At 48.6% G+C, this 22,129-nt stretch overlaps 1 protein-coding gene across 1 annotated transcript; it reads right to left on the bottom strand.

Annotated features, from left to right (window-relative positions):
* Positions 1–7,345: 7,345 nt before the first annotated feature.
* On the bottom strand, positions 7,346–21,326 carry PGD (phosphogluconate dehydrogenase). Its single transcript, XM_036925225.2, has 13 exons — positions 21,102–21,326; positions 20,357–20,432; positions 19,504–19,683; positions 17,684–17,749; positions 16,917–17,035; positions 15,457–15,526; positions 13,128–13,262; positions 11,546–11,735; positions 9,157–9,287; positions 8,788–8,921; positions 8,287–8,386; positions 7,992–8,114; positions 7,346–7,895 (listed from the first exon to the last, which is right to left on the bottom strand). The coding sequence occupies exons 1-13, from the start codon at positions 21,275–21,277 to the stop codon at positions 7,776–7,778; spliced, it is 1,620 nt and encodes a 539-aa protein (XP_036781120.2). The 5' UTR covers positions 21,278–21,326; the 3' UTR covers positions 7,346–7,775.
* Positions 21,327–22,129: the final 803 nt, after the last annotated feature.

Raw genomic sequence — 22,129 nt, 5'->3', positions numbered from 1 at the left:
AAAGCGCGAAGCTCCCCGCTGCCTCGCGGACACCCCCTGGCGGCCGATCTGGGAAGGGCTCTGGGCCCGGCCGCCGAGCGACGCTCTGTGGACCCCAGACCCCGCCCAGCGCCGGGCACGGTGGTCAACACGGGCTCTCAGAATGTGTGTGGGGGGGTCAGCGTTGTTAGGCAACACTTGGTTGTAAATTCCACGCGGCTGTAACCTCGGGTGCCTTGGACAATCCCCTGAGTTTTTATAATTCTGTCACCAACAATAATGTCGCCACATCAGACCCGGGGCAATACTCGCTTACCATCCCATCCAGGGAAAAGGCGCTGGCCTCGTTGCCATTGACAAAGCAGTATAGTCCTGACACCAATGTTGGCTGATTTTCCTTTATGTGAATTGTCTGAATTTCATATGAAGGCTACAGATACACATTCAAATTTAACCTGCGTTATTAACATTTTCCCAACACTTGGTTAAGTAAACAGTCAACAGATCAAGCCCTGATGCATAGCATTTGTCAATTTCCGTCCATGGTGTACCCACCAGCCTACTCAGCACTGAGATGCTGCACACCCACCGTCCAGCTGCTGTAGATGCAAACAATGTCAAGGGTGTAGATAAAGGGAAAATATACCATATAGTGACAAGTGATAAGTTTTGAGTTATTACCTTTGATTTTAACATAATTTACTTAATCCAAGGTTTATATAACTCAGCTTTTAATAATGGCGGTGTTTGTCTCTGGTTTTCAGTATTGCTGGAAGCTTAAAAATCAGCTTTCACTATAGGGACTGGCTCTGGCACACGCCAGCCTGGCACTGAGCTGGGTCCCAGTGAGAGCTCCAATGCCCGGCACACCTAGGTGCTCAGGAAATGATTGTTGATCTGAATCTCAGCAGCATCTCAGTGAGAAGGTGACAGAGCAGAGACAGATGAGGTGCTCAGCAACAGCAATGCAAGGGCCCCCAATTTTCTAAAAGAAATTTGACTTAGTTATGTTTTCTAGAGCCTCACTGCAGTCATGGGAGTAAGGGGGAATACAGTACGTGGGGGCCTCCTCACACCCCTTATAGTTTAGTGTTGTGTTTAATTACATATGGGAGTGATATGGAAAGTTTTCTGTGGAGAGCCCCTAAAATCCTTACTACATCCCAGTCTTTCCTATATTCTTAACACCTCACCTCATGTTAAATCATCTGTCTTGACAAACATGAAACTAGGGAAGAAACTAATGTTCAATATTTGTTTATAGGTGGTTTATTGGAAGAACATGCAGGGTCAGACGAAAAAGTGAGACACTATGGATAAGGAATCACACGAGGATTTCATTTGACTCCCTCCCCTCGTAGTCACCCCACATCTCATCTGAATTCTAAGTGGAGGGAGCTGAGAAAGCAGAGATACAACATCCAAAGTTTTAGGGGTTAGAATTATTTGCATAACACAGGGATTTTATTTTTACCTGAAGGGTTCTTGGAAACACTAAGCTTGAATGCATTTGAAAGCGTACCCCTCAGGGTTGCTAACAGAAATAAAAATCCCCCAGTTGGCCTTGCAGGATGACAGATGACGAAGTTCCCGAATTTGGGAAGATCACAGGACTAGTCAAAACCGGTTACAGCCAACCTGGATGTCCAGAGACTGTGCAAAAGCACCCTGCCGAGGTCACAGTCCAAATTCCCACCCTATGTTTCATGCCAGCCCCCAGCCCCCCACAATTTGCATGTGCAACCTATGAAGAAATGAGGGGGTGATGGCACTCGCCCAGGGGGCATTCCAAACTCACCCTACCCACCCACCAGTCCTTTACCAACTGTTAATCTGGGGAGGGGAAATCCCAGGGCAAAATGCCTTTAAAACCATTATCAGTCAAAGGGAGAAATAAAGTTTAAAACCCTCTTATTGCTTACAGGGGGTAGTCCCGCGTCGCTCTCTCCCCTGCTGCAGTAGAAGCCCGTGAATTCCCCCCAACCTCTCCACTCCGGATAAGCTCTGGCTCGCCCAAGTAATAACCCGTTGATACGGAGAAGACTACTTCTCTCACCTCTTGGAAACACCTGTTAATATGGAGATGCACTAAAGCCAGGCGAGAGATTCTGGAAATATTGCAATTTAATCCACACCAACCCGAAAACCCCTCCTCCCAGCTCTCATCCTTAAAAGTGTAACTTAAGTTAGGGTGGGAGAAGATTTGAGCTCGCTTCCTTTCTCCTTGCTCGGCAGCCTTGCAGTAAAACTGCAAAAGTCCAGTGCTTTGGTGTCTGGCTTTGTGATGTGGTGGGCAAACAGGCCCGATTCGGTTCAGTGACACATCTAAATTGCCAGTTTATGACTGATTTCCCCTGTGACATTAAGTGAAGGGGATGTGGGAGATCTGGAAGGAATAGAAAAGGCTGAAAGTACACATGGCAAACACAGCTTCTGAGCAATGGGTTGAAAAGAAGACAGATACGGCAAGAATGTTTTCCCCTGTATATTTCTGTATTCTGCATTTTTTAACAAGCATGCATTTCATGCATAATTAAAGGTAAGTATAATCCACTGCTCATCGTCCTCTTCTATGGGAGGTCTCCTCAAGCCCCACAAGAGACATAGAAGATTCCACTTCCGGTCAATTTCTACTTCATCTGAAAAGACAGGCACCTCTGGCCTCAGGTCCCACAGCTCCCTGGGGTAACCCAGTGTCCTCGGATGGTCCTCGGGGCCACGCAGGGCAGGCCTCTTGGGAGCTCCCTCCTTGGCAGCTCTTCTGCAGTGCCCCCCTCCCTAGTGCTGCAGCTGGGGTCTCCAGCAGCAAGCAGGCGGTGGTCCCAGGCCTGCAGGAGGAAAGAGGTGGGTGGAGGGGTGGAGGGGTGAGGGCCTCAGGCCCATCGCTCACTCTTTGTGACCCTGAGCAAGTCACAGAACTTCTCCAAGCCTCAGTTCCCGAGTTTATAAAGTGGGGTCACACCTTCAGAGAGTGGGTGTGAAGTCTGAAGACTATCCGCAAGGTGGTTTCTAGGCTCTGTGCCTTGCAGGCTGTCTCGCTTCACAACAGTTGCTTGCCAGGGCCAAAGAACATTATTCTAGTGATATTATTCTAAGTATTCTAGGAAGAACACTCTTGTAGTAACATTATTCTAATGTGTGGAGTACCTATGCTCTTAAGAGTCCAAAGAGCTTTAAAGGTCCAGGACTGAGCTTTTATTACATTACAGAATATAGATGTTTGGTTGAACTATTTTCTCTCCAAGAGCCAGCCACGACAACTGGCCACTAGATGTCAGCACCACGCCATGCCAAGGAACGAGGCCATTCCCGCCGCTGGTGATGGGCCGTGACCGAGCACGGACTTGGTCCTGCCATTGCTCTGAGCCCGTTTTATATTTCAGCTGCCCTCGGAGGTGGGTACTGTTATCCCTGTTTTATAGTGAGGGAGCCGGTCACAGAGGTTAAAGAACTTTGCCCAAGATAAGCACCTCCTCAACTGTTAGGAAGCGGTAGAGCTCAGACTTGATTTTGAGCAGGCTGCCTTCTGAATCCATACTCCTATCCTCTAACTCTCACCCTACTGCCCTCACCATAAATAAGACAAGGACATTTGGGGGTTTCCTGGATCCTCTTCAGCCACACTAAGTATTTAGGTACCATAAATATTTAATATAACAGCAGTCATCATTTTCCCTCAAATTGTGCTGAAAAATGCCAATTCGGAAAATCAACCTTCATTACCTATTACATATTCTATAAACTCATATGACTTTTCTCACACCCCAGGCAAATGGTCCCCCACACAGTGTTTGGCACATAGTAGGCATACAATACATATGCCAGTGATGGAATCAATGAGTGCATTGTGGGCATTGAGCAGGGAGACAGTCCAGTGGTTAGTTTAGCATTTAGGACTCTGGCAGCAGATTGCTGGTGCTCAAATTCCAGTTCTTCAGGAGCTGTGTGACTTTGGACAAGCTACTTAGTATCTGTTTCATCTGTAAATTGGTGATAATAGTAGTACCACTTCAGACTGTGTTGTATTAAACAAGTTATCATAGTGCCTGGCACCACTCTGATATTCTTCCATATTGTTTATACTGTTATCAGACCCTCAGGAAAATTCCTGAATACAGTCAGAGCTCCCAACTGCCCCATGTAATTAATTGTCCTTTTCAAGGGAAGTATGTGGGCAGATTTCATTTGTCAAAAACAATCAAACTAGTGTCTCCTGACCCACCTTCTCCTCTAGAGCCTTGCCTCCCTGCCAGCAAGAGGTAGATTCTAATCTTTCCCTTGATTTGGGGGGCTTATGACTCACTTGTAACTGATGTAATGTGGCTGAAATAATTGTGACATCCACAGCTACATCTCAAAAGGCAATGTAGTGTCTGCTGTTAGCTGGAATGTGGCCAGGCAGCCCAAGGCCCATGGTAAGGACATGTACCTTTTCCAGCCGTTAGCCCTGAGGTCCCAGCCAACAGCCAGCATCAACCACCAGATAAATGAAGACAGACCTCCAGGTGAGGGCAGCCATGGGGTTGCCCCCAGCTCTCAAGTATTCCTCACTGAAGTCCCAGACATTGCAAAACAGAGGCAAGCTGTACCCTGTGCCCTTCCAAATTCCTGACCCACATAACTAGAATAATAAAAATGGAGGTTATATTACACTACTGAGTTGGGAGTGGTTTGTTATACACCTATCAGTAGGATCTGGAAGAGCATAGATTACTAGACAGTGAACACATGTGTGTGCTAACATGTATACTAAACACAGTGTATATATACCTTGAAGGTCTCTTTACCCCTTCCTTCTAAAAAGATGGGCTCCACATCCGCCTCGAAGAACATGTAACACCTGCAAATCAATCACCTACCTAAGTCTCTGCTAAGCAATTGTCTGCTCTCATCTGATCCATGTCTTCATAACTAACCCCTCCTTGTGGCCCAAATCAAGTAGAAAGAAGTTGTGGCTGAAGTCCTAATAGGCCTACAATTTCTGCCGAGGGAGGCCCTCTGCTGAATAGCCACTGATTGTCTCAGAGGGAGTTAGGCTGGACGGGACCAACTTGGCTGGGGGCAGAACCCCTCTGCGGCTGCCTCCATCCACTTTCAGAATTTTTGGAGAACCTCAGCTTCAGCAGGAGGCAGGTAATAGTAGACCCTATATAGTACTCATGTTTTAGGCACTAATTAATCCTCAAGACAGCCCTATGAGATAGTTTTATTATCACCCCCTTTCTTTAGATGAGAAAGTCCACAGGTGCAGAGGCTAAGTAGTGTTTGAAGTAACAGCGAATGAGAGGGGGCCAAGATCTGGACCCAGCAGAAGGACTCCAGAGCCCCGATTCTTAACCAGCAGGCTAGGAGCCTTTACTAGACCTAAGGGAGGGAGTTTCTTACTGAACTATTTCTCAAATAAGTCATGGGACACAAAATCCAAAAGGCATAAAAACATATAGAAGTCTCCCTGTGAAGGACCAAGGCAAAGAACTCTTACCTTCTTTTAACAATAAAAATAGCTTTCATTTATTATGCCCTTACTGTGTGCCAGAGCCTAAACCAAGTAGCTTAAATACTCTTATTTATCATCACAATCACCTAAGTAGTTGTTAACCCCATTTTATAGGTGAAGACATGGTAAGTCAGGGGATTTAAATAACTTGCCAGGGTGGCGATGCCAGGAGGTAGTAGTTAGGATTTGATCTCATGTGTGCTGATGCCCAGTCCACGCGCTCTGGCACTGTACTCCCACAGAACAGCCAGCAGCTTGGCACCATGGGGAGCTTGGCAGAAATGCAGAATGTGGGGCCCCACACCAGAACTGCTCAAATCAGATTCTGCCTTTTAAAAAAACACCTCCCCTCCCCGGACTGTATGCAGTTTGAGCAGCTCACCAGGCTCCTCTAAGATCTGTTTGTCTTAACCTACACACCTGCTGTGTACACACGGAAGAGCCCCACCAGGAAGCTTCGGAGAGCCAGTTTGCAAAGCGAACTCACGGCTGGCCACTGAGATGTGACACTGGGTCTCTAGCTCAGAAATCCCACTGCTTCAGGGAGGCACACCCTCACGTGGTGGCAACAGTCATCGCCACTCGCGCAGGTGCTCAGGGGCCGAGCGCTCGCTGAGTCCTCGGGGAAGTAGCCTTAGGGAGACAGGGGCTGCTGTCCCTCTTCTACAAATGAGAAAACAGACCAGAGATATTAAGTAATTTGCCCAAAGTCATGCAACTAGTTAAAGAGGGGCTTGGATTTGAAACCAAACTGCCCCATTCATAGCTTCTTGAATGGTAGGCAGGAGCTGAAGTTGTGACTCCACCATCTTTAGTATTTCAAACTCTTCTGGACTGTCCAGCTCCGTTAGCTCCTTTTGACATCTCGTCACCCAATTCTGTTATTTCTCTTTAAAGGAATTCCCTGACCATTCTAGAAGCACCTGTCTGCCTTGGAGCAAGGGGGCAGTAGATCTCCCTTTGGGAAAAAAAGCATTTAGTGGTTCAAAATCTTTCACAAGAATTCTGAATCATGAGCGGTGACTCAGCACCTCTTAAATTCATAAGCGGGGGCCGGAGGGGGCGGCTGGGACCAAATCTACCCAAGTATCCATGCCCAGGCTAAAAGTTTAAAAAGCTGATCATTTAATGAAAAGGACTGTCTCCCCTGTCAGTCCACCTGACCCCCACCTTTTGCAAGAGGTCAAAGGTGAGATTATTGACACCAGATGTTAAAACATGTACGCAGATGCTCTATTCTTAGACCACCCTTTTACCTTTCTAAAGCATTCCAGAGAAATCTTCCTGGAGTTAAGCTGCTGGAGTAAAACAATTCCACTGGCCCCAGGCCATAAAATATCAGAACGTACCACTAGCAGGTTCTTTCTCAAGTAAATAAGATAAAGTGAAAAGGCCTGATTCAAGGGGCAGGCTTAGGTTGCTAAAATGCCCCACCAAATCCTTGGGCAGGCTTAGGGACAGACAGGCAGGCATGGGAAAGGAAATGCACCAGACCAAGCTGAGCCCCTCATTCAAATGGAATTCGCCAACATTATTACTAAATATTTGACACACAAAAAGGCATAAAGAATGTTACAATGAATATCCATATACCCATTGCCCGCCTAAGGAAAAAACAACCAATACACTGAAGTCCCCTCTACTCTCACTACCTGTCTCCCCTCCTTCCCTCCAGAGTTGATCATTACCCTAACTTTGGTTTCTTGTATGATTCTGGAGTCCCTCTTAAAGAAAACAGAGGAACTAACAAGGCCAAAAGGAACAGAGTGATTCAAATGTCATGAAAGCAGTTGCAAATCTTTCTGCTAATGGGAATAATGGCACAGTGTGGCTGAAGTGAGAATATTTTAAGAGTCTGGAAAAAAAGCGTAAGTAGAATGTAGCTTTTATTAAGTAAAGAAAGAGGAATTCAGCTGCATGATACAAAAGTTCCAGTTTGATCAAATGCCACAAAAGCCCTTCCCATCTATGTGACCAGAGCTGCTGCCTCGCTCAGGGCAGACTTCCTGCGCCTCTTTGATCCACGGAGGCCACGAAAACACCGCTTCAGGGAACTGGGTCAGGCCGTCGCTCACATGATTAAATTCCTAGCCAGCCCCAAGGAGCAAGGTCAGGGGGCATGATGGTTCTCACAGAACCACTTTACAAATAGACTCAGCTTGACTTTTTTAGAGGGGTGTCTTACAACAGTTTATTATAAAGATCTGAGGGGAAAGTAGGGCAGAGTGCCATGTAAGCAGTGCTGTGTGGCAAACGGAAGGGCCCGGTCTGTGGAATCACAGTGGGTAAGAGAGTGTGATCAGGCATTGTACGAAGAGGATGACACACTGCCACCGTGGCCTGTCCAGTTAGTGTGGATGAACTGTCCCGGTTTAGCTAAGAGTTCGTAGGTGTGGGCCCCAAAGTAATCCCGCTGCGCCTAGAAAACAAGGAATTCGGTTGGTTAGGGTGTATGCAGGCACAGGGGCCTCAGGTACCAGCCACTTGACGGTTGCCGCCTACTCTCAGAGCTCACCTGGAGTAAGTTGGCTGGCAGCATCTCGTGTCTGTACCCATCATAGAAGGAGAGAGCAGTGGTGAAGCAGGGCATGGGAATGCCCACCTGGACACCAGTACTGACTGCCCGCCGCCAGGAGTCCTGAGCAGGAAGAACAAAGTCAAAGACTAGCAATTAGCCCACAGAAAGGTAACTGGTTCCATCCCAAGTAACAGATTTCCACTCCCATCAATGCTGGCAAATGAAAAACAGATGCCCACAGAGCAAAACCCACAAGAACAGACCCCCCACCCCGCAGCCCTGGGCCACATACCTGGCAGTTTTCAACAGCTGACTTAAAGAAATCATCTAGGAGGAGATTCTGAAGTTTTGGGTTTCGATCAAATGCATCCTTTATCTTTCCTAGAAATACACTGAAGTAATCAAGAGGGAAGAAATCAGTGCCTTTGAACTGGAGCAGGCTGAGTGCCTGGCAGAAATCAGGGGAAATAAGTGGGAAGCAGATACATTCCCTAGAGAGGCACCAACTTTCACTCCTCCTCCCTCAAAGCCAGCGGTAAGGCATGTCCGTGGGAATACAGAGCCGAGTCCCCACAGGCAAGGCCAGAGGGCACAACAGCTCTCACAGAACTGCTCTTGAAAGGTGTACACAATCTAGCTACAGCTACCCATGTGCAGGAAGAAAGTGAGGCATGGCCGTCTAAGCCTGTCTCGTTCCAGGGAGAGGCCTGATTGCAGTTACAGGGACCATTGGCGCAGGTGCCCCCGGCCCCCAGCTCTTGGCACAGCAGCCTGGGGGCCCCCCACCGCTCACCTTCTGATAATGCAGCCCCCCCTCCACATCAAGGCAATGCCACCGTAGTTGAGGGTCCAGCCAAATTCAGTGGCCGCCTGTCTGAGCAGCATAAAGCCTTGAGCGTAAGAGATGATCTTGGAAGCATAGAGAGCCTAAGGAATGATGTGAAGGCTCATCAGAGTTGTGATTAGCACAGTAACTACATTTCCCGGCCTTATCCCACCAGAGCAGCTCCTAGGGGGACAGCGGTACAGGGACAGGCTGCCAACCAGACAGGAAGGCTGACTGTTGCTCCCTCCCACCCTGTGGCCCCACTGTGTTCTCCCCCAACAGCCCCTCTCCCACTGTCCCCAAGGGACCTACGAGGATGCTGCCAGGGACACCCACCTTCCGGATGTCCTCCAGGAATGACTTCTTATCACCTTCAAACTGGGTCTTCTGAGGACCCTTCAGCTTTTTGCCAGCTTGAATCCTCTCATCCTTCAGAGAGGATAAACACCGAGCAAAGACTGCTTCTCCTGCACGGGAGGTGGGGGGCATCTTACCAGAGTTCACACATGAAGGGCAAAAAGCATGCAAGCCAGAGAGGATGAGGAGGATTTTCAATTTTACAAAGAGAAAAATCTCAACATCAGGCCCCAGAGTTTAACCTGGCTCAGAAAAAAATTCAGTGAAAGCTCTAGACACTTAACCTGGCAACTAGACTCCAAGTCGGTCTTCCGGCAGAAATAATTCAACCACAACGATCAATGTGAAATTCAAAAGGACATTTTGAGGGAAAAAGAAAGAGGTAAGAACCACCACTACTCAGAATTCCTGTGTTGGTCTGTGAGTAACACTTCGATTTCAACTGAGAAAACTTTAATTTTTAAGTGCTCACCAACGCCTCAGATCTTTTCCTTCTGAAGCACCAACCAACCCAGAGCTGTCACTCTTACTAACAACTACTGAGTAAGAGGCGGCCACTGGATGTGGCTGGACCCGCAACCACAGGGCATTGCAGGCGTGCGTGCGTGCGTGCGTGCGTGCGTGGGCGGCTGCAGCATCGGAAGGTGAGCGGTCAGGACGACACCCGGGCTCTTTGCCGAGCGCCACGCGCTGGGGGGCTGCTCGACCAGCCCTAAAACGGCAACACAGCTCGCTGTTTGAAATAACCAGCACAGTGGGAAGGAACCTTTCAAAAAACCACTTTCCAATTCTTCTAGTTCCGTTTTCAGTATGTCTGTCTGTGATCACATTAAAGTTTCACAATTTTACTTCCTTTGAATAAAAACCATTTACATTTAGTGTTTTAAAATTAAGATGATTTTAGTACCTTCAAAAATGATCCCCTTTAGAATTGTTCAATTGATGATTTATATAATTAGAATAAATTGCTCTAACTGTATCCCCCTCCCCAGACTAATGAAAGTAGTCTCTCTAGGAACTAGCAGAGGACTTTGAGGAAAGGGACCCAGCCATACACCTGGGAACACCCCCCAACTCGAAACCCACCAGCGCAGGCGTCCTCCCTCCTGCCCAGCACCCACTGCTCCCGCAGCGCTCGCGGTGACTGAGCATCTGTGGGCGGAAGCGCTGTAAGGCAGCTGGCGCAAGGAGGCAGGCGTGGCGACACCTCCAGTGTTAGCTAAGGGTTCGCTGGCAGCCGCACTTCCCCATTAATTCAGCGCCATCCAGGGACTAAGCCTAGCACGCCTTCAACTGGTACAAAGGGTATTTTCTAAAACAAGAGAGGACGACTCCTTTTGAGGCTGTAATACTCTTATACTTGAGTCAGTAATGAATAAGCCGCTCCCAGGTATCGTCCCCCCGTGCCCACCTGCGGCAGCACTCAGGTTAGCACAAAGCAGCCCACCTCCTTCTGTCTAGAGCGGGACTAACCAGCTACTCCCCGCCTTACCGTCTTCAGCCGCTCAGCTCACTGTGAACAGTGAGAGGCATATGAATGAGGAAACCCCAAGGTGGGGGGCAGCCTGTGTCTGAGAGCGCAAACAGGAAAATGTGTTTTATTAGAGGGGAACCATTCTGCCAGGAACAAAGACTAGCCTTCCCTTAACATTCGAGGCACCTTTTTTATTCTTTTTCAATCTTGCCCGTAGCATATCTATTTTATTCTTAAAGAGCCAACTTGTAGTTTTGGCAATCCCATTGTTTTCTGTTTACTTCTGCTTTTTATTTCCTTCTCTCTGTATCTCCTTAAGTTTGAGGCTTAGGTCATTTAAGAGAAAAGTCATGGATGGGAAGAAAACACTGACTTCAGAATGGTGTTTCTTTCCTAAAAAAGGAAGGGGAAGGGACTTAGGAAATAATAATGAAGGGCTTGAAATGTAGGCAATATTTTATTTCTTAAGTATCTGGGGGGGGAACACCTTAGCAAAATAGTAACAATGAATGCTGAGTGCAGAGCCTAAGATACTCTCTGAACTTCTGTGTAAAGAATACACTACAGTTCCCTTGCTCATTAAAAAATCCTAGGTCACTGACTACAAATTAAATCACTGATGCTACAACTATCCCAAAGGTCAGACTGGATAAGATAGTAACTTCTGAATTTATCTCCAAGCTCATACAATTGAGAGAAGAATAAAGAGATTCAAAAGCAGTTTCAGCCTCTCACACCGTAAGCGCTTCTCAGGCAGCAAGAGCAGAAGGCACTGCGGGCTGACCAGGGTTGGAGGGATGCTTTCAAAGGCCTGGCCCTTAGCTGTCAGTCTACACCACTACTCCAGAAGGATATCAAGAGAAAACGAGGGAAGGGGGTCAACGAGAACATTACCAATGAGGGTGACAGGGACCCCGTACTCCAGGGCTGAGATGGCAGTCCACTTCCCCGTGCCCTTCTGCCCCGCACTGTCCCTGATCTTTGGCAGCAGGTGTTTGCCATCGGTATCTCGGAACTTGAGAATATTGGCTGTGATTTCAATCAGGAATGAGTCTAGCTCTGTCTTGTTCCATTCCTCAAAGGCCTGCGTGCAGCAAGAAGAAAGAGTGAGAGAAAAAGGCTCACACAGGAGCCCCCTTAACTGACCGTCCCTTGTCCTGACCGCAGCCTGTGCTCACACCCTGCTTGGCACTGGAGGCTGATGCTGGTATGCCTGGTGAACACTCTGCTCCTACCGGCTGAGTTCTATGCTAACCAAGAGTCAGTTGTGTTCGACTTCGACCTGGTCGGGCTGATTTTCTGATCACAGAATTGTTCTTCCTCAGAGCCAAGTGCTCCTCATATTGCTTAGGTCTCTGTACACGGTCGCCCCCTCAGAGGCCCTTCCTGACCACCCGATCTAACCCACCTCTTAGATCAGTTCACTTTTCAGTCACTACTACCTAGTTGTTCATGATATATTTAATTACTGCTGTCTCCTGGCTCCCTGAGGGCAGGCACTTGGGTTTTTTTCACTTATATCCCTAGCACTTGGAACAGTGCCCAGCATACAGTAAAGCACTCATGTTTGTTGAATGAATACATTAAGCATTACATAAACCAATTAAACATGAACACAAAAAAGAAAAGCTCTGTTGCTATGAAAACTAAGTATTGTTTTAGAAAGAATGATAAAGGCAGTGAAACAAAGTGGGGATGACACACATTTCAACATTAGGATAAAAATACATAAAAAATCTGGAAGGATTCTGCACTGTGTGTACCTTTCAAGTAAGTGTCTTTAAATCATGTCCACTTGAAATAACTGAAACTAGAAATTCCAGCTGATAGGAAAGAGGACTAGAACGCTCAGCAGCAGAACCACGCTTACGGTAAACGCTCCTAGTTAACAATGCTGAAGCAGTGATAGGAGTGCTGCCGTCCGCCGCTGACTTGAGGATCATTTAAGATCAAACCCACAGACGGACGGACACACACTCAGCAGGGCAAGTGAGCAAATGTCCGTGGCAGAGACCAGGCGGTGTGTACACAGTGCTCACTGTCAATGTCTTCAGCTGTGCTTACATCTGAATGTCTCCATAATCACCTGCTGGAGGAAATGCTTGTTTCCCCACATCAGTAAACTTTTTTGATTCACTGTCAAAAGGCCAGTCCCAACTGGGTCAAAAAAGGAAGCTTCCCTGCACCCCAACAGGGAACCCCAGGAGGACCAAAGTAGATAAAGCACATGAAGAGACACAGTGCCTCACACACAAGGGTCACTCAGCAGTGGGACTAGTGCCACCGGGAACTTATGACTTAGTGACTATTTTATTTTATAGTCCTATACTGATAGCTTCCCTTGAATCAGGCTGAGTCTATCTGGGCCACCAGGACAAGTGAGGGAAGAAGAATGAGGAAGGATTTCCGGTCACTAGCAAATCCCTCGTGGGAGCAGTAATTGCCCTCTGTGGCCAGGGAAGGGCCTGGGGCTCACCTTTGCCATTTCATCGTGCTCCATGCCCAGAACGTCCTTCATCAGGTGGTAGGCCTCACAGATGAGCTGCATGTCACCGTACTCTATCCCATTGTGCACCATCTTCACAAAGTGGCCTGCCCCCTCGTCTCCCACCTGTTAGAACCACAAGCCCCAAGAGGCCTTCAGAGAAGCGGCCAATACACCCACAAGGCCCACATCAAGCTCTTGGGCAAGGCTCCCTCCCCATCTAAAAGTAACAAAAACAAATGTTTGTAGTATTTTAAAAATAAGAATCACTCTATAATAATTCAACACAAGCTTCAATCCAGCCCAATGTTATTTTAAACTAACTCTAAATTCATTTCTCTAAAGATTTCTTAAAATTCCCCAATTCTAAGTCCTTTAGCCCACATTGTCCATTCTTTCCCAACTCCCCATTCCTCACCCACAAGTAAAAGTCTTCTTTTTCCTGAAGTTATCACTTTTCTAGCAACGATGGTTACAATAAGCTGGCTAATTAAATAACCCGTGCTTTAAAAAATACAAAAAGATATCACAGTTGCTTCTAATGGCTACTGAGAGGTAAAAGAACCTTAGAACCCAGTCTGGCCCACAACCTTGAAGCCCAGAAATGTGTTCTTGCCAGGGTTTTACAGTTGACAAGACACTGACTTATAATACAGCTGACAAGTGTATAAAATCAGTACACCAGTTCACAAGTTTATGAAGGTAGATTTAACCATGGAACTTAGCGGCTACAAGTGGTTAGTCCAACCAACACAGTCTGTCCCTGTGAACAAGCTATTTGGGATGCCAAATTTTCTGAAAACTGTTTAGTGGGCAAGGATTCAGAACACAGGAAGTGACAGCAGTCAAGTGTCCGAGGACATCAGGCTCTGTGTCCCTCTCTGTGACGGGTATGCTGACCCGGGGGTGTCTGGCTGGCAGGGGCAGCCACTCTCCCACAGGCGCCCTTGGGCCTCCACTCCTGGCGTCGACCTCAGGGGCCTCCTTCGTCTGTGTCTCCACGCTGACCCACCCCTTCTGATTTTGACACTTTCTTTGGCCGTGAAGTAACACAGCTAATAACATCTTACTTCACCCCATCCTTCCTGTAACTTCAAAAATGAACTACAGGGTGCCTGCTTTAGCATCTATACCAGTTTTTTCAATAAGCTGAGGCTAAGCCTTGAGGCTGTGGGAAGTCAACCCCCAACTTGCTCATGATATGTAAAAGCAAGTGCTGCTTTTCCTTGTGATTCTGTCCTAAGTGGATCTAAAAAGAAGTTACTGTCCTGCCCTTTTACTGCAGTAACCTACTGTCAAGGCATCAAAGTTCCCTCCCGTCCTTCACATTAATGAGGAAAACACCACAGCACCAGCCTCTCCACCCCAAGCAGATTCCCATTGAACTCAGCGACACCGGTCAAAACACGAGGCCCAGCTTGTCTGCTGCTGCTTGTCACCAGCACTGTCAGGCCTGCGAGGGAACCTTTCTCCCTCCTCACATGCCTCATTCCTCACTTCATCTCTGCCTCTTATCTCATATAAATGAAGCCAATATCATTAAAGTAGCATAAGGAAGCGCTGATATAAAGTTCAAGGGGGTTAGAAGCTAGGGAGCTCAGAGGTCCTCTGGTCCCAGTCCCCGTATTCCACAGACGGGCAAACTGAAGCCCCCGTGGTTTTCTGACGCCCCGCCCAGTGTCACACAGCTGGTGGAGCCAGAACCACAGCGCAGGTCTCCGCCTCAGGCACCTCCATTCGCGGTCCAGACTGAGGCCCCAGGAAGGGAGAACACTTAGTCTAACAGCAGCACGGACATAGGCCGGGGAGGCGTGCGCCAAGGAGCCGAGGTCTCCTTCACGGTGAAGGCAAAAGGCAGCAGCTTACTCCGCTCAGGCACAGATGCCTAAAGCCCAAGCTATGGGAAAAGAGGTTTCCACATCCCTGGCCAGAATATCTGACGTGGCAACAGCCATTCAGTCCTCTTCCTTCCACCCAGTCAGGCAAACCACGCTTTTGATTCTGGCATTTTCTTTAGCCATGAAGTAACATGGTTACAAAACCTTAACTTCACCTCATCTTTCCTCTTCCTTTTTAAGGAATCCATCTTTTAGATGAACTGGGGAGGGCTGCTTTTATGATCAATCTGAGAGCTATGAATACTAAGACACAAGGACAGGTAAAATAGGCATGCATTGCAGACACCAGGTGTGCTAGCGACTTAAAGATGGAGAGGCCGTGGCACAGAGCAAACCGCCGGGACCAGCACGGCCTTGCCCCACGTCCTCCGTCATGTCTACGCCCCGCTGCCGGACAGACTAAAGCGCAGCCCCAGACTTGCCCAGTCACAGCAGGGTTCTCCGGTTCCCACATGGGCAGCAACGCCTTGGAAGATTGCCTTGATGTGGGGCCTGTGGGAGGGAACCGTGCAGTTTAGCCACTGAGAGAAGAGCAGGGAGCTCAGTTCAATGCTCGAGGACTCCCACCCCCGCCCTTTTCTCTTAATGGGAGGTGGATGTTCTGCCCGCAGTACAGTAAGGAATGCGCTGAGCCTCCGCGTGCACCAGTTGGAGCTGCACTCTCACCCAAGAGACAAAGCTGGGCTTGGGAGGCTGAAGCCTTACTCTTCTCACGATTGGCCAAGAAAAGCATCTTCACAACAGATTTTTGGTAAAGACACAAAATATGACAGGGCTGCAAAGTTAACGCTTAGGAGTTGGAGGCCAGGACAGCTCGGCCTGCAGCTTTCAAGCACAACTTCCGTGGAGTATTTCCCCAAGTGCCGTTTTCCTTCTGCCAGACTCGCGTGGGGCAAGTGGGCCCATGAGTGGCGGAGGCCTCTGTGCCCCAAACACCACACACGGAGGGTCTGCGCTCCTCACAGCCCAGCCCATGGGCCGGTGTTACCCCAGCATCGGTACTTCCCAGCTTTTGAGAAGCAGGAAGGCCTCTACTTCTAGGGCTAATATATTGAAAGGATCCCCAGACTTATTCATCAGGAAGGTAATTTAAAGAATAGTCTTCCCCAATAAACCTTTCACCTTAGGGGATTATGTTTGATCGCTCCTTTTTTTTAAAAATTATTTTTAAGAAATATTTGATCACTCAGTATAATTCTAGAATATCTGGACATCAAACTCATTCAGAGAAGAATGCTGCCTCTCCACATCTTCCTTAAAAGGCTTCTTCCTGCTCTTCTCCTCTCTCTGTGTCTGCCTCTGGCTTTCTTTTCTTTGCAGGCTCAGCTGTGGGGTCTCCCTCAGCCTACGTCACATCCACTTAATTACTTGCCTCCTTCCATTCTGATTCTCTGCCCTGCTTGTCAGCTCCACGCTTTGTCTTCTGCATCCCTTCTGTCACCAAAGTGCCTCCCCTTCCTCTTATACGCAGCAGAGTGAAGAGTGTAAAACCTGCTTTTTTCCCAAGTGAAATAAAAATTTCCACCTCATTCCCAGGGACAAGAAAAGCCCAGTTTGCCTTACTCACAATTATGAAATGAAGAGTTATTTTACGACCACACCTCAGTTAAAGAGGCAGACCTTTCTTTTAAGTCCTGAGTTATCTGAACTGCTTCCTTAATGATTCTGAACCCTTGAAGCCTACTTAGAACTCCCAGTATCAAAACTGGAGGGAATATGGAAGAAAAAAGGCAGAAGACAATATGCACGTATACTATGTCAAGGCAGCAGAACATACAGGTAAGTCATCCCAGCATCTCCTACAGCCAACGCTCAAGGGCGCTCACTCATTCTCAAAGCTGGGGTCCCTTGGGCTGAAACGGGGCTGGTGCCTTGTACTCACCAAGCTTCTTTGTTCCCTCCTGGCATAAGTGATGGGCCATACCGGGCCCCTTCCTCTCCACCACTCACTCCGCTCCCCACAAACAGGATCCCCTTGGCCTTCAGGTCTTGACATCGTCTCTACAGGAGAGAAAAATAATTTCACTGTGCTTCTGTAAGTTTCTCCCAGAAACTGAGACAGGGTATAAGACAGGTATGGACATCCCACAGGGACATGAAATGACCCAAGGATCCAAGAATAACTTCATCATTCAAGAAAAGCCATCCCCTCAGTTTGGGAGTTAAAAACAAAATAAAAACCCCACCGGAGTTTAATGTAGTTACCCTGCCTTCAAAGGGAAATAATAAAGCAATACATTCTCATTTTACTAAGAGTTGGTTCAATGTGAGCATGGCTCACTGCCGTTCAGCCCTTCCAAGTACAGGGGCTTCTCCCAGCAGATGAGACCTTTAGGGCAGCAGCTCTCCCAGCGTCACACACTGCCCTCTCACAGGTGGGCGGGGAGGAAGGAAGAGGGGCGCAGACTCCCAGCTGTACACTTCTGCTGTGTCTCAGCGGCAGTCGTCCTCAAGGTACACGGGTAACTGACGAGAACCTTGCCCATCAAGTATGTCTTAGCAGAAACAAAGGCTGACAGCTGCTGCAGCGGCTACCAAGCCCGAGTCAGCACCACAGGAGAACCTGCTCTTCTGCCACCTGGGCAGTGCTCATACTTTTCTCTAGCATGTTCTCAGGACCTGGAAGAATCTGGACTCAGGAATACTTACTGTGGTGTCCCTGTATTCAGAATTTCCTCCATCAATGATGATGTCACCACTGTCCAACAATGGTACCTGTACCCAGACACTAGCATTAACGTGGGCCAAAGAAATCAAAGACAAAATTTAAACGTACCTTGACAAATTAAAATGAACAAGAATTTATCCCAAAGAAACCCAGCCGAAAAGCATGTATTATCCAATGTTCAGTAATCCTCTCTGTGGCTAGAGCTAGACCCTATTTAAAAGCTTAGGGCTAGCAAACCCAGTTAGAACTCCACAACAGAGGTAATGATGCCCTTTAACTATTTTGAGCTTTTACAACCAACCAACCTACTTAGAGAATTCTGCGTTCCTGATGTGTACCGCCCAGCTGGGTTATATGCCCAAACACTAGAAGTAGACCTAGCTCTAAAAGAATCACTTCCTATAAAATCTCTGTCTAGAACAGGGGTCCAATAACTATGGATCAAATGGTTAGTGTACGAATGGATGATGTGATCACCGTGTAGAGACAGCAGGAAGAGACCAGGCCTTGAACAAGAATATCTTCCTATGATACACCAACTACACTGGGTTCATTATTATTCAATCTCCCCACAAGGCTCCAGTTAGCACTATTTAAGTTTCCTATGCTGAAGAATATGTGACCATTTTTCAGTCCATCCTGTCCACGGCTAATCACGGGCAGCTTGGCCTCTTGATACACAAAAGCTTGGTATGTCCTTTCTTTATCACCATGTTCTTTCTTTCTAGGTCACTTTTTTTTTTAACTGGTAGCCTACTGGTTACAAATTCCCCTCCCTGTAGAAACATCCCCGCTCTTCACCCCTTGCCTTTGTTCACTGTCACTCATTTCTCACACAACATTTCTTCCAAGAGGCTAATAATACCTTGTTTTTTTCAGAGCTGTTATTGTAGAATTGTTTTTGAGTATCTACATCCATTATTTCCACCAGTTCCCCTATATCCACATGGTGGGTTTTTGGTTGGTTGGTTGGAGGGAAGAGCACCGAGGCCGCCAGGCACTGGCAATGAGGTTGTTGGTAACTGGATAAAGATCCTTGAGAGTTAATGCACCGAGATCTTTCCCCAGAGGCATGTTAAGGGAAGGGGCCCTGCAGGCATCCCCAAAACAGCTGATGGCAACAGTGCTTTGAAAACATGTGCTGGGCACAATCCTTGGGGAAAAGCTGTTGTCCCACTCAGCTCCTCCTCTCCCACAGCCACCCCAGGGGGTGAGTGGTATCAGGCCTCTGGTGGGAACAACTCCAGGAGAGAACAGACAACTTGCGCAAGCCAACAAGCCGTTCATTATAAAAATAAGGACCCCATGTGTAGCTCTCAGGATTCCCTAAGGGGATCTCTTCTCTTGTATACTAAATTATACAATTTGAGAATTGTTGCTTTACAGGAGTACTGACAAAAATGAAATCTATTTCTAAATTTAGACATTACGGTTTATCAGTCACTAGCACTAAACATCAATAACACATAATCAAAACTGGTTTTTCTTAGTATCAGAGATGGAGCCCACTAAGATTACTACTGTTTCTACTCTTGTTAACGAATTCTTATTTAAATGTCTTAGTGTCCTCAAATTTTATGTGTAAGGAATGATTACCACCCAGCACAGTTACTTAACTAGTGCCAATTAAGTTAACCAACACGGAGACCTTTTAAGCCATTATTTTGTCAGAACTAAGCAATTCCTATGCAAAAACTGAAGGGGAAAAAAATCTCTTAAGTAAAAAGAAATGAAATAGCTAAAAGAAGAAACCAGGGAAGTTCTGTACACCCGTAGCAGCTGGGAGCAGAGCTGGCCTCACCAATTTTTCAATGAAATCATCAACAGCTTGACCAGCCTTCACAAGCAGTATGATCCGTCGTGGCTTCTTCAGCTTGGAGACCATTTCCTCCAAGGAGTGAGCACCAACTACTTTGGTTCCCTTTGCCTCATTGGCCAAGAAATCATCAACTTTGGAGACCGTCCTATTAAAAGCGCAGACCTAGAAGGACAAAGGGCTGATCAGGAGATCGAGGATATACATACTAGACTTTCAGACTGTGAACCAAGTAACAATGAAATGTCTATTAAGCCCAAGGTTTGGGGGAGGTTGGCCCTTGCCTTTTCCCTGCCCAAGCGCTGGCCTATCACTGTAAAGTCAATTTAGTAGGCTGAAATGGCAGAGAATGAATAAAAGGAAGTCAGCGGCCCACTGCTTATCAAGCTCAGGTCTGTCACTAGCTGATTAGAACTCAGAATCAAATCTAGGAACCAGCAGGCTCGAGACTGATACTTTTTATCACTGAGCACACATCCTGGTATCTAAACCAGTTTAAAATCTCATTAGGTAATACAGTTAGAGCTCTAGACACCCAGCAAGACTTCCCCACCTGAAGAGACTGACGGGTCTGTTCAGGCTGCAAACCTCACAGAACTGACACAAACATTTAGCAGGACTCTTCTTGCTCAGAGAATCGTGGAGCCGACCCTCCCGCACCCACAGGCGGAGTGGTGCTTCTCCCTCCTTTGCAAAGATGTCTTAAGCTGCAACAGTGCATTATCAAGAGAAGTATGCTCCAGGTTATATGGGCTCTTCGAAGTCAGGGAACCATCACGGGTGCACTGTGCGGCGAATGCACACCCAGAAACGCTAGAAGACTGTCCTTGGGACTTACCACAAAGCCATGGTCATTCATGTTCAAAATTAAGTTCTGGCCCATGACAGCCAGTCCAATCAGTGCAATATCAGCTCTAAAAGACCGGGAGAGGAACAAAGAATAATATGTCAGTTCCATTTAATCCCTTCCAACTCAGGGACCCAGAGTTTTCCAGCTTTTGCTATGAATTTGTCTTACCTTCTTCTGTGTACCCCCTACTCCCTTGAACACTTCAGAACCCAGGCAAGCAGCTCTCTATCAAACTACAGACAGGCCACCCTCCCACTCTGCCATTTTAAGGGACGTCAAGTTCTCTCGAGGTCAGCGAAACGTGCCCATAGGAGGGCATACACCGTACGTAACCTCCCGTGCTCTCGGTCTGGTGACGCCTTAGCCCAGGCGTCCCTGTCTCCCGCCGCGGGAGGAGCGCTGCAGACAGAGCGGCCCTGCGTGCAGCCTTCGCTCGGCGGGGCCCCGGCTTCCGTCGGCCACGCCTGTCCCCGCCCGGCCCTTTCCAGCGACTGGGAACCGCCCGGAGCCTGGGCGCCGCCGGGGGCAGGGGGACTGGGTCCGCGGGGAAGGTGCGGCTGCAAGGCTGGCTCGAGGTCCGTGGCCTGCGCCCGAGGGGCTGGGACCCTGCAGGTCCGGGGCTCCGGGAGCCACGAGGCAGAGCTCAGGCGACCACTCGCCGAGGCAACGTCGGGGGCGGCCCCGCCCTCCTTGGCCCACGGGAAGTTCCCCGGCCGCGCGGGCGGTCACTCACTGGGCCATGGCGGCGGCGGACAGCGTAGAAGCGAAGGGAGCTGAAGAACGGAGAGCGAACGGCGCAGCAGCCACAGCTGAGTCCCGCTGCAGTTCGCCCACACCACAGGCAGCGTCCGCGGCTTTCCAACGCCAGCCAATTGGAAGGAGGGGGGCGTAGCCATGTGACCACGCCATTGGTCCTCTCCGGCGCCTGTTAGACCACCTGAGGCAAACAGGCCCGCCCACTCCCGAGGGCCGGCTCAGGAGAGCGCCGAGCACATCGATGGCATTGCCTCTGAGTGGGCGGGGCGGGGCGGGGCGGGGCGCCCCGGGCGGGTGGGGGCCCTCCAGGCCCCCGTCCCGGCATATCACTCGGCTCTTCTGGGCCCCGCGGGCGCGCCCTCCGGCGCACAGGGGCACGGACCCGCTCTGCCCGAGGGCCGGTCGTTCCTTCCCCTGCGCTGGGAGGCTGTGGGGTTTGTGCGGTATGGCTCGGCCCGGGCGGGGACCGAGGCTGTTTCTCCTGGGATGCATGCCCCTGTCCCGGGGCCAGGAAGTGCAGGAGCTGGCTGCGACCCGGGCTGGGCGACGAAGGCGCGCCGAGAGCCGGCAGCGACTGCGCTTGGTTGCGGGACCCGGGCTCGGAGGTGGCTCCTCGAGCTCCTTACCTGCTGGAGAGCTGCAGGCGCAGAGATGGTGAACCGCGCGCCCGGGGCCCTGACACTATCTCCCACTTGGCTTTCTCAAGGCACCTTGACCCACAATCCTGCCGCCCCGGAATGACGCTCAGCTCCTCCATTTTAGGATTTTTTGTTTTTCTGTGAATGCTTCACATTACCTTGCCCATAGTAAATGCTCACCTATTTCCCATCATACCAGTAACACAGGTGACTTTGTAAAGTAAGTTTTAAGGGTTACAACTACCATGTTAGCAAACGTCCCACTATAGCAGTTCTTTCCTATTGGAAGTGGGGTGTGAAATCACAGTATTTTTTATGCAATGAAATCTTACTGTGAAATTTTTTAATATTATCACCATCTACTTTA

This window comes from Manis pentadactyla, chromosome 4 (genome assembly GCF_030020395.1).
Source record: "Manis pentadactyla isolate mManPen7 chromosome 4, mManPen7.hap1, whole genome shotgun sequence".
In the NCBI taxonomy this organism is placed as follows: Eukaryota; Metazoa; Chordata; class Mammalia; order Pholidota; family Manidae; genus Manis; species Manis pentadactyla.
This window is presented reverse-complemented; position numbering and strand designations above follow the sequence as displayed.